General features: G+C 38.4%; 2 protein-coding genes across 2 annotated transcripts; one reads left to right on the forward strand and one right to left on the reverse strand.

Moving 5' to 3' along the window:
- The first annotated feature begins 279 nt into the window (after window positions 1-279).
- Window positions 280-5990, forward strand: LOC110719396. The gene is made up of 4 exons (XM_021898328.1): window positions 280-898; window positions 2281-2517; window positions 2630-2847; window positions 5368-5990. The coding sequence occupies exons 1-4, from the start codon at window positions 611-613 to the stop codon at window positions 5546-5548; spliced, it is 924 nt and encodes a 307-aa protein (XP_021754020.1). The 5' UTR covers window positions 280-610; the 3' UTR covers window positions 5549-5990.
- A 4693-nt stretch (window positions 5991-10683) lies between these two features.
- Window positions 10684-11988, reverse strand: LOC110719261. The gene is made up of 2 exons (XM_021898156.1): window positions 11182-11988; window positions 10684-10993 (listed from the first exon to the last, which is right to left on the reverse strand). The coding sequence occupies exons 1-2, from the start codon at window positions 11813-11815 to the stop codon at window positions 10953-10955; spliced, it is 675 nt and encodes a 224-aa protein (XP_021753848.1). The 5' UTR covers window positions 11816-11988; the 3' UTR covers window positions 10684-10952.
- Between the last annotated feature and the right edge of the window lie 969 nt (window positions 11989-12957).

Consider the following 12957-nt stretch of genomic DNA (forward strand, 5'->3'; position numbering starts at 1 on the left):
TAGCAAAAAACTAAATCAATATAAAATCTAAGCAATTCCTTAACCAAAAAAAAGAGAAAATCTGAGTAAAACTCGGATTCATTCACATTTACCCCTATTAAAAAGGAGTTTCACTTGCAAAAACTATCTTTTTAACGTTTTTCTTTTCTCTCACCATTCAAAAAATAAAAATAAAACTAAAAGGTTGAATATTATTCTCCTTATTATCAACATCACTAAATAATAATTTTTATCAAAAAAAAAAAAATCATTAATTTTATAATAAACACAAATTCACTTTTTTTTTCTCTTCAATTAAAAAGAAAAAAACAAACACAAAATTTCACAAATATACAAAAATGCAAATTGCAACAAAAAGAAGAGGGAGAAAAGGTGGGGGCATAAATTGCTAAATTTTTTGTTTTAACGAATTCTTTCATTCATCCCAAAAGTATTTCCTCAATATTCATTGATTCTCTCTCCTCCTTCATTCACCCAACGGCTGATTTTCCCCAATTCAATTCCAATCTCAATCAATTTCTCTCCTCAATTAGGGTTTCAAATTCATCGGAGATTCTTCAATTGATTACAAGTGGAAACCGAATTAACCGGACGATCGCCGGCAGAGGTGATGACTTTTGTCGGCAATGATGACAACAACGACGTCATCGCAGTACCGGAGCTGACAACGTTAAGAGTCTCCGACAAGGATGAGTTTTACGTTAATTTAGTTCAGTACGAGGAGGAGGAAGAAGAGGGTGATTCAATGGTGGAGGATCATTGTTTGTCGGAGCCTTCAACACCCAGAATACGGTGTTGTTTCATCTGTAAATGGATTAAATTTTTCTTATTGTTCGTTTTTTTGGGTGGTCTTGCTCTTGTTGTTTTCAAATGGCTTGGACCCTTTGCAATGGATAAGGTATACGATTTTTCTTTTATTTTTTCCTCTGATTTTTGTTTTTTTTTTTTTATTTTTTTTTATTTTTTATTTTATATGTCAAATTGGGTATTTTTTATTAGATTATTGGAATTCTGTGTAAGAATTTGCTTACAATTTATTGTTGTTGTTTGATTCGATTTGTTGCTAAATTTGTCAGCTCAACAGAAGATTTAGCTGATTTACTTTTTTCTTTCTTTGCTCCTTTTCTTTAAGATAAGATTTTCATCTCTGGGAATTCTGGGTGTAATTTTTATAATTTTTTATGTGCTAAGATTATTATATTACTCCGTACTTTTTATGTGGTATGATTATTGTTGCAATTATAGTTTAATTATATCCGTACTTTGGAGTTTTGTTCTTTAATTGTTGGAAAGAAAAAAACCTTAATCCGAGTTTATGAGGTCTATATGTACACAAACTTAACCTTAGCGGCTTAGTCAGCTCAACAATAGTAGAGAGGCGGTTTCAAAAGGAAGAAAACAACCTGAATTCGAGTTTATGGGTCTATATGTACACAAACTTAACCTTAGCGGCTTAGTCAGCTCAATCATAGTAGAGAGGCGGTTTCGAAAGGTAATGGATGAACAAAAGAGGTGGATTTATATTGGGTAGTGTTGTGATTTGTTCTCGCACTAGTGTGTGACTGATTGTTCATAACTTTTTGATCTGCAAACCGAAGAGCGTGTAAACAAGATGATGAATTGATTTTGGGGAGAGGTTCTAGAAGTATAGAACTGGAAAGGAGATTCAGACTAGGATTTGTACGAAAGGAATAATAATTACGTGTGTGAGTTAAATACAAAGATAGCAGCATAGTGCCATAGCTGCGATTTTGAATGTTGTTTGTTCCATGATCATGTTGATGAATCGTCAATTTTATTAGCAAGTGAAGTGTCAGGGCTTGCAGTAGGAGAAGAGGCCCCTGGAAGTAAGTAGTTGATAAGATACAAGATACATACTCAAGGCGCTACAGTGTTTGGAATGAATTTGGATATCGATCATGTTGGTTGGTGTTTACGGCTGAAAAGAGAGAGAGAGAGGGGGGGGGGGGGGGGAGACAGCACCACAGGCTGGAAAAATAAGGAACAAGAAGGGCTGCTTTCATATTCTTCAGCTATAGTTTTTTTTTCTTTTTGAACAGATATTCTCTGGTATGTGTATTGAACATTTACAATAATTGCATAAACTTGGTGATAATAATTATAAAAAATGTTACAATTAGGAAAAGCCTTGGTGACATTCTTTTTCCTAGTAGCGTTACAACATGTTTTCGATCATTGATGTGGAAATTACTGTACATTCCTTATTGTTTGAGTTCTTGCACCTTATGTTCTCACAAAGATAAATATTTTCCTCTGCAGGGAATAATTCCTATTCTAAACTGGGAGAGAACTTCATTCAGTACCCCTGTTCTGGCACTTATAATCTTTACTTCTGTAGCATTGTTTCCTACCATTCTCTTGCCATCATCCCCTTCCATGTGGGTGGCTGGGATGACTTTTGGTTATGGATTCGGCTTCCTATTAATTATGCCAGCTGTGTTCATTGGTGTTTCTCTGCCATACCTTATTGGTTCCCTCTTCTACCACAAAATTCAAGTAAGTATTGGCTGTAACATTGGATATAAATCCAAAATATACTTAAAAATGGAACTTTTCTTGTATCATTGTATGTCATTTTTGTATCTAATGCTTTCTCATGCTTGAACAGAGTTGGATGGAAAAGTATCCAAAGAGAGCTTCTATCATAAGACTAGCTGGTGAAGGAGAATGGCTTGATCAATTTCGTGCTGTGTCGTTGATAAGAATTTCTCCTTTTCCCTACATCATATACAATTACTGTGCTGTAGCAACAAATGTCAAATATGGGCCATATATTTTGGGGTCAGTGCTGGGAATGGTGCCTGATGTTTTGGTTGCAATCTACACGTAAGTTATTTCTTTGGCTGTCTAGGAATTTTGCTTTGTTTTGGTTGTATAAAGAGGTCATTTTCCTTGGAAATCATTCTTGCATCTTTGTTTCACTGTATTATGTTTTTGTATGCTGCTTCATCTCCATGAATTATGTCTCTCTATTTGCAGGACTTCTTTCTATTTGTTTCAGTTATTGGATTTTCAAATAAATGATTGTATAGAAAAATGGTAAACCTCAGTGCATTTGGCAAAGAGAGCTAAGGGACACAATTTGCGTGTGTGTGTGTTTTTTTTTTGGGGTAATAGTAACCTTAGCTGATATCATGACACTTGCTTCAGTTGCTAACAGATCCAACACTTTGATGACTAACTAGCATACTTAACATTGGACTAGTTATTCCCCAAGTCTCAAGTTAAGTGGGAAGGTTTTTAAGGTTTGTATCAATTTCGGCTGTCATGTTACAGGAATGTAGTACTCATAATAAGTCTATTGTGGGCCGTCAAAATTTAAGGAACTACTCTTCCGAAAACATGATAATTTTCAATCATTTATCTCCTTGCAAACTTGCCCTAGAATAGCTTTCAGCATTTTTTAGAATTTGATGATGATTCCATGGTAGCAAGTACCAAGTCAGAAAATTTGGGGTTAATAACAATGGTTCTGCTGTCACAGTTTAGGGAGGTCATGATGTAGGCAACCTTACTAGTAACCATTTTAGACCACTATATTGTGGTTTGTAACCCGTATGAATAGAAGTGCAAATTAATGGCTTCCTTACGTGAATAATGTTTTGGTACCAATACCAGGCCAGTATATGGCTATCTGGCATAGCCGTCTGCTTAATTTTGATGCCAATGTTCATTTATTGAATGGTTTGCCATTTTTAATGCCAGCATACAAACATATTTAGTCCCTTTGATGCAGAGATAATTCTTATTGTGTATTGCTCCAATCTCAACAGATTTGATTGGAATTACTGTCATGTATGTTTGAATGCATAAAGCATAAAAGTGTTTGGGATGGTGTACTGTATCCATGGGAAAGTCTATCCTCAAGCTATTCATTAAACAAAAGGGCATGGTTGATCTTACTTACATCTGGCTTTTTGACTGATGTTAAATGTGTTTGAGATACTTGTAGTATTTAAGACACTAACTTGCAAATTTATTGACTATTATTAGATGATTTATGTCATGCAGTAATTTTATGTTTAACCTTTTATGGTTATCATTACCTGTTATCTTCAATTGTAGTAATTTTATGTTTAAACCTACTGTTACCTTTTATGTTAAAACCTTTATATGGAAATTCTTGTAGGAAAAAATGATTTTACTGTAAACAAACATCAATAGATTCACTATACTGTGTCAGATTGTTAAAAAGATGATTTGTGTGTCACATGGGTGAGATTATATTCAAGGTGTTACTTTGCCCTGATTTTATGAGGGTAAGAGTTGAGTGGGGGTGTACTTTAGGAGGAACACATTGATTATCTAGGTGCTTGTTGTCATGTGTTTAGGTGCATAAACAATATGTTATGCTTGCTCTTTTTTAGTTACATTTCTCTTTTTTAAAGTAAGATTGCAGAATATTTTAGTCAGATGTATTTGAATGCTAGCGTATGTGGTGTTGGCACTTGGCAACACTTGTATAGAGTCTAATATTCATATCTTTCGAACGAGTCCACTCCAGAGGAAAGTAGATCTTTCAAACTCTACTCCATGTCCAAATGATCTGATTGAGATATTGTTGGTGATCTTTATCCTCTAAGGTGGCCAGGCTATATGGCCCTTTAAGTCCATGAACCAGTATGCAAAATAAGCCTACTTTTTATTGTGAGGTTGTCATGAGTTCACCATTATCTTATGTGAGCTCAGCATATGTTTATTGTGGGCTTAGACACTGCTGCATATATGTACTTCAGTGTAGCAATCATGTGGATATTATAGCTTGCAAGACTGCTCAAGGCTGGAATTATTAAATGTGGTGTGCGATTTAATAGACACTGGAATTATAATAGACACTGCTAAAAGGCTGGATAAAATAGACAATGCTCAAGAAGATGAGTCACTCTCAAAGGCTGGAATTGGTTTCATAGTCTAGAAATGGTTTCATAGTCTTTGAGTGACTCATCTTCTTGTAATTGGTTTCACAGTCTTCCAGTGAAAGAAATAGTAAATTCAGCTTTTACCTGTTTGTTAAAAAGGACTTCTATCATCTCATGAAGATGGGTCTGGGAATGAAGGGAGATGTGAAGTTCTTATCAGATTGATAGAAAAGAAATTGTCTAGAGGATTTTGAAATTGATGGGTAGATTTTAGTTTTACAGCCTTTTGACTCTGCTAAATCCAGCTTTACAGATGAGCTTGCTGCCGATTTGGTGAATGTCATCTTATGCCTTCTTTGACCTTCTGTTTTTCTTTGTCCTGAATTCTTTTTTTCTTTATAGTCTTTATTCGATTATTCCAGGTCAGTTCATGCACCAAGTAGCAGAATGAGACTAATGAGACTTGTATTTCTTTATATTTTTGCAGCGGTATCTTGATCAAGACATTGGCAGATGCATCTGACACAAAACATTCACTCTCAGCACAAGAAATTATTATGAACGTTGTTGGGTTTGCTGCCACAGTTGCTACCACAATCATCTGCACGATTCTTGCAAAGAGACGGCTCAAGACAATGCCAATTGAAGATGAGCCGCTTCTGCAGTAATTAACTTATTCTAACAAAGGGTTTGAGAGATTCCATGTGCCAGCATTTAATTGGTATTGTACAGTCGAGGGAGATTTGATTCTGGAGGATGACATACAGAGGATGGAGTCACGAAAGAGAAGACTCTGAACAACATAGTTGACCAACTACACTATCTGTTATAGATTCTTTTGCCGGAGATGGTATTCTTTGTTGTTCTGCCAGTGTCTTTGTGTTTTGATCTTCGTATGCTGCACCTCAAAAACTAATATTGTACATAACAGCACCTCTGCTATGGAGTTGCAGCATATTGATCATGTTTCTATCTTCTGTATCAACCACTCCTTGTCAATTCTATATATTTTTTTATCACGTGTCCAAGGTTTGGAGCCCATCTTTGTTTGCAGCTGCTCATATGTTGTTAAAAATCTAATATTACTATCGGAAGAAGGTATATATAAAATACGAGTTTTCTGAGAAACTACAACAGTGATGTTTATTATGAATTTATGACTGTATGGCTGTATGATAAGACTCGGGTTACTTAATATGTTGGTTAGCCTTTTAAGCAACTTGTGTGACTTTTTAGTGATGTAGGTGGCATCACATTCATGAAATGCGGTGTGATTAGTCACTGATCGACTTAGACCTGGATTTCGATCCAAAGCTGGTGGGGATGGGAGGCAGTGTGTATAAATCCAAGTATAGCTTGATGTGCGTATATTGGTACAACAAACACTAAAATGGTACCAAGTATAATTCTGGGTTATATAATTTGGATTTGATGTATGGTACAAATAAACATTTCCCATGTTGCAGGTTTTGCAATGACATGTCAAAGGCAGATCATGCGCTGCTTAGCCTTATATTTGTAGCCGTTTGTGGTAGCAGCAAAGCTATATAAGAGATTCTGCGACAGGTAAAAAAACAAGGGGATATGAATATTATTGACGTACTATATGCAAGTCATGGCATAAATCTAGTGATTTATTCCAAGGATGGTGAGTTTATATTAAAATGAAAGAATAAAGACATGAACAATATAATTCTAATCCAAAGACTGCAATATAAGCTACAAATCCAAAGACGCGGTGGCTAAACGTGCCATAAGGAGTAGATAGACTTCAGCGTGAGCTTAGAAATGATTTTTAAGCAGTCAGATTTTAGCAGACGTTGCAAACCCTACTGTTCTTTCATTTGGCATGATGCTCGAATGGGTTGGATCACGAACCATTATCATCACTAGAAAAAGTCCGAACCCAAACCTAAGCAAACATGTCATTCATCAGACACAACATGCTCTAACGTTAAAATAAAAAAATTGCTCCAACTACACAAACTTTTCAGTTCTATCCGTTAAAAAGTGATTAGAAATTGTCTAGTTTTCTTGATTTGTTGATGTTGGGAAACGTTTTCCAGGGTAGAATGGTTGAATATGTTATATGTATTTCTAGTTTCCTACCCCTTATAAATCTATTGTTAAAAGAAGGAACAAGTGAACAACCCCTTTTAAATGTACTACAGCTGATAAAATTACTATTATCCTTCATGTTATATAAAATGTCAAACACAGCATAACGGCCAAAAAGATACAGTATAGGCTTTCACAGTGTATGAATATAAAAATTTAATAGTGCTTGATGGCCTTGATCAGTAAAGTCTGAGATTTTTATAATATGACTTACTATTGTAATTTACAATTGTCATGGATTATTGCGGGAGATGGTACAAAGATGTAAATGAGCCAAATCAAGCCGATTCTATTCTTCCTCAGATGTAAGGCAGAACATAGACGGTTTTCTGTTAAATTAATCACAAACTCTGCAAAATATTCACTGTCATTTCTCCTTCCACTTCATGACCACAATACAAGTATATATAACAATAGGGTTGACATTACCCTAATATTCCACAATATTCTACCATATTTTTACATAAGATATTCCCCCAAAATATATCACAATAATATCCTAGTATAACAATAATATCCTAGAACATCTCCAATACCCCCCTCAAGTTGGAGCATACGGGTTATAGATGCCCAATTTGCAGAGTAAAAATTCAAACTTGACTTTTCCCAAAGCCTTGGTGAAAATGTCGGCCAACTGAACTGTTGCAGACACATAGGAAGGTTTGACGGTGCCTGTTGTAATCGCATCTCTCACAAAGTGACAGTCAGCTTCAATGTGCTTCGTTTGTTCATGAAAAACGGGGTTCTGCGCAATATACAATGCCGACTAACTATCACAATATAGGTGCATGCCACTCTCATGTCGCACACCTAAGTCTCCCAGAAGCTACTTCAGCCACTTCAATTCATAAGTCACTGTTGCCATCTAACGATACTCCGCCTCTACAGAGGATTGAGAAACTGTGTGTTGCCTTTTGGTTTTCCACGACACTGGGACAAACCTAGAAGCACGAACCAACCACTCAAAGAGCGTCTCGAAAGAGGGTAATGTAAGGGTAAATGTATTTAATTAATTAATAAAGTATGCTGTACAATATATTTATATACATAGCTAGCAACAGAGTACGTAAACTACACAAAAATAAACATGACTAAGATACAGCTATACACGCATAAATAGCAGAGGATAGAAGCAAGAGGCGTAGCTTATTCCTAGAATGTAGGCAGCAACTATATCATATTATGGAAGGATAATATTAGATTATTTTGTTGGCTTGTGATCCTTATCATGCCCCCGCAAGATTGACGGCAGATCAGTGAGTCCAATCTTGGTGAGGAGGATGTCTAGGCGCGGCCGTGACAGAGGCTTTGTTAGAAATCTGCAAGCTGATCTCTTGTCGGAACATGAACCACTCGCAAGGAACCTTGTTGCACCTGTTCCCGAATAAAATGATATGACACAGCTAGATGCTTCATCTTCGATTTGAATACTGGATTGGCACTAAGATAGGTAGCACTGAGATTATCATAGAAAATCACAGGAGTGCAGGGTAGTTTGATACCCAATTCAGTGAGCAAATTATGAACCCACATAATCTCCATTGTTGTTGCAGCAACTGACCTGTACTTGGCTTCAGTTGAGGAAGTAGTTAGGGAGCGTTGCTTCTTGGAGCACCAAGTGATGGGAGTGCGGCCGAGGAAGATGACATGACCCATGGTGGATGTGTAATCATCATGGTTTCCAGCCCAATCAGCATCTGAGAAGGCGTGGAGAACAGGTGATGCATCACGAAAGATTGTAAAACCCTTGTCAATTGTCCCACTCAAATACCGAAGTAGACGCTTAAGAGCAGTCCAATGGGCTGTTGTTGGGCAATGCATGAACTGGGATAATTTGTTGACGGCGAAGGCAACATTTGGTCTTGTGAGAGTGAGGTACTGTAAACTACCAAGAGCTGCCCTGTAGTCTTTGGGAGCTGCTAGTGGCGTGCCAGTTGTAGCGGTGAGGTGCTCAGTTAGGACCATGGGCGTAGAAGCTGGCTTCGAGTTTAGCATTCCCATCTTTTCCAGCATATCAAGTATATAACGCCTTTGGTTCAGGAATAAGCCGTGAGGTGTAGGCATGACTTCCACACCAAGGAAGTATGAGAGGTCACCTAAATCTTTCAAGGAGAACCTGCGAGAAAATTTCTGAACAAAGACATTAAGAAAGTCATCATTTGGGCAGCTGACTATAATGTCATCAACATACACAATTAGATAAATAGGTGTACTGGAGTGATGATAAATAAAAAGGGAGGTGTCGGTAACATAACGACGAAAATCGACTCCAAGGAGGTAGTTTGCTAGTTCTGTGTACCAGGCCCATGGGGCTTGCTTGAGGCCATAAATGGCCTTCTTTAATTTGCAAACATGGGTGGGATGCTGAACATCCGTAAACCCTGGAGGGTGGGTCATGTAGACCTCTTCATTAAGTGATCCTTGAAGAAAAGCGTTATTGATGTCAAGTTGGCGAAGATACCAACCATTAGAGACAGCAAGACTTAATATTTCCAAGCCTTTTGCAACGAGCCTAGCTTTGTATCTGTCTAGAGTGCCATCCTTACGGTATTTTATTCTGAAGACCCATTTGCATGTGACAATGTTGGATGCCGCAATGGATGGAGTGAGCACCCAGGTGCCTAGGCGATGTAGAGAAGCAAGCTCCTCTTCCATCGCATGCTTCCAGTTGGGGTCTTTCAAGGCTTGGACAACAGTTCGCGGTACTTCTGGCTTGGGCTGTGTTGTGGTGAGGTTGGCATATTTTAGGTTAGGTTTGGAAATATTGTTCTTGGAGCGTGTAATGATACCAGAAGGTGGTTGAGGGTGTGTAGAACGGTAGGCTCTTGGGATGGGGATGGTGAGGCAGTAGGAGACGCAGTAGGTGAAGGCATGGGCGAGGAAGTAGTAGAAATGGAGGTAGGAGTGTAGGAGTCGTGAGTGGCAGTGGGTATAGGATTTGTAGGAGGTTGGACAATTTGTAATGATAGGTTGCACCGGGCACTAGGATTATGTTGAGATGTGGCGGGGTTAGGTGGCAGCAAGGAGGAGTACGGGAATTCAGTTTCCACAAAGCGTACATGGCGCGAGGTATAGATGCGCTTTGTGATGGGATCAATACAGTGGTATGCACTTTGGGTTTTAGAATACCCAATAAAGATACAGGGCTTGGATTTGGGTTGTAATTTATGTGAGGTGTATGGTTTTAACCAAGGGTAGAACAAGAAACCAAAGCAACGTAGCTTGAGGTAATTGGGGGGTGATTGAAAGAGACAATGATACGGGGACTTCATGGATAAAGTAGGAGTGGGTAGACGATTAATGAGGTAAGAAGCGGTGGAAAAGGCAAATGACCAGTACGTGATTGGTAAATTTGCATGAGTGAGTAGAGATAAGCCGGTTTCGACAATGTGGAGATGCCGACGTTCGGCATAGCCATTGTGTTCAGGTGTGTGGGGGGGGGGGGTTGTGAGATGAGAAACCCCGTCAATGGTTAGAAAGGCTTGCAGGGCGTCATATTCACCCCCATTATCTGAATACAATATTTTAATGGGTTTGGAGAAAAATTTCTCGATTAGAGCCTTGTAACGAATAAAAACAGACTTAGTATCAGATTTATGTTTGAGAGGGTAGAACCAGATATACTTGGTGAAGTGATCTACAAATATGACATAGTATTTTAAGCCATCGAGGGAATAAACGGGAGATGTCCATAAATCTGTATAAATAATTTCTAGAGGTGCATGAGAGACTAGTGTAGACTGAGCAAACGATAATTTATGACTTTTATTACAATGACAAGCATTACAATTGAAGTTAAATGAACTAGAGAGATTAAGACGAAAATCCGAAACAATGTATTTGAAAGTAGAAAGGGAGGGATGGCCAAGTCTATGGTGCCAATTTATTGCCAGAGCTTTGGTGGTGGAAAGAGCTAAAATTGCCGAAGGGGAGGGCATTTCATAAATCCCATGCTTAACTGGACCCTTTAGGAGATGTGCCCCCGTGAGGCGATCCTTCAAAAGAAAAGAATCAGATGAGAATTCTATTAGAAGATTATTTTCAGAACATAAACGAGAAATGGAAATAATATTACGAGTCATATTAGGGGCACATAAAATATTGGATAAATTAATAGATTTGGAGGGGGAAAGAGGAAGAGAAAGAGAGTCAATATGAGTGATTGGAACACCTAAACCATTACCTATGACAACTTCTTCAGTTCCATCATACGGATGGTGAAGTGAAAGGGTAGACAAATCATGAGTAACATGGTAAGAAGCTCCTGTGTCTAAGAGCCAGGAAGGGGGCGTAGTGAAGGGGGAAGTAGTTGCGACATGGGCTTGAGGCGGAGGCGTAGAGCTAGGCAGTGGGGTTAACGTGGGTTTGGCGTCAGGATACATTTGATGAAAGGAGGGGCAACGATATAGGGAGTGACCAATTGTGTGACACCACTGACATTTTCCTTTGTAACCAGAGGGTTTGTCATTGGAGTAGGATTTGCGAGATGAAATGGTAGGATGAGGTGCATTGTAAGGCTTACGGTAATGGGTTGGAGTGTGTGTGGACTGATTGGAGGATTGGCGTGTGGTTGTTGCGTGAGCCGAGATAGGTAAGGGGGAGGTAGTGGAGGCATTGCGAAGACTGACCTCCTTAATAAGGAGTTTTTTGTGAAGTTCATCAAACGAGATGAGTGTATCTCGGTTGTTTGTGGCATCGATAACAGATTGGTATTCGGGATCCTGAAGGCCTTCCAAGACCTTTTCAATGAGATCATCAGGTTTACAAGGGTCACCTAAGACGGCCAATTGATCAACACAAACACGAATAACGTTCATGTATTCGGTTATGGTTTGGGTACCTTTGGTAATAGAACGGAGGTTAGTTTTCAGGAGCTTGGTATGACCACGAGTGTGACGGGCAAAGGTGTGTGCAAGAATATCCCAAGCCTCCTTGGTGGTGGTAGCACGGGATACTAGCGGAGAGATGGAGGTTTCTAAGGTAAATGTATTTAATTAATTAATAAAGTATGCTGTACAATATATTTATACACATAGCTAGCAACAGAGTACGTAAACTACACAAAGATAAACATGACTAAGATATAGCTATACACGCATAAATAGCAGAGGATAGAAGCAAGAGGCGTAGCTTATTCCTAGAATGTAGGCAGCAACTATATCATATTATGGAAGGATAATATCATATTATTTTGTTGGCTTGTGATCCTTATCAGGTAATTCGCCCAATCAGAGTCACACCACCCCTCCAGCTGCAAAGCACTATCTGATCTGAACAAGATCCCCTAACCTGGATTTTTCTTCAAATATCTGACATCCCTCAATGCGGCATCTCGATGCTCAACTCTCGGACTCTGCATAAATTATGATAAAATATGAACATAATAAGCCAAGTCAGGCCTAGTGACAGACAAATATATCTGACGCCCTATAAGACGTCGATACTTCTCCACATCAACGAAAAAAGCACCATCCGCAAGAGCCAACCTATGATTCTGCTCCATGGGCTAGTCTGTGGGTTTCGCATCAAGCAAACCTGTTTCTGTAATAATATCCAATGCATACTTTTTCCGACACATGAAAATCCCTGTTTGTTTCGGTCTACCTCTAGCCCCAAAGAATATTTTAGGACTCCCAAGTCTTTCATCTTAAAACAATTCCCCAAATATGCCTTAAAATTAATCATAGCAGACTTATCATTACCTGCAAGGCTGCAACAATTAAATCATCAACATAAACTAGCACATTTAACTGCATTTTCCCTTTCATCAGAGTGAATAGGGAATAGTCGGAGTATGATTGTTTAAAACCATAATTCTTCAATGCCGTTGCCAATTTAGCAAACTAACAACGAGGAGCTTGTTTCAAGCCATACAATGATTTCTTCATCCTGCACACTTTTCCAGAATTAATTTTGTCAAAGCCAGGGGGAAATTTTATGTATACCTCTTCCTCCAAAT

Source organism: Chenopodium quinoa, unplaced genomic scaffold (genome assembly GCF_001683475.1).
Source record: "Chenopodium quinoa cultivar QQ74 unplaced genomic scaffold, ASM168347v1, whole genome shotgun sequence".
NCBI classification, from domain to species: Eukaryota; Viridiplantae; Streptophyta; class Magnoliopsida; order Caryophyllales; family Amaranthaceae; genus Chenopodium; species Chenopodium quinoa.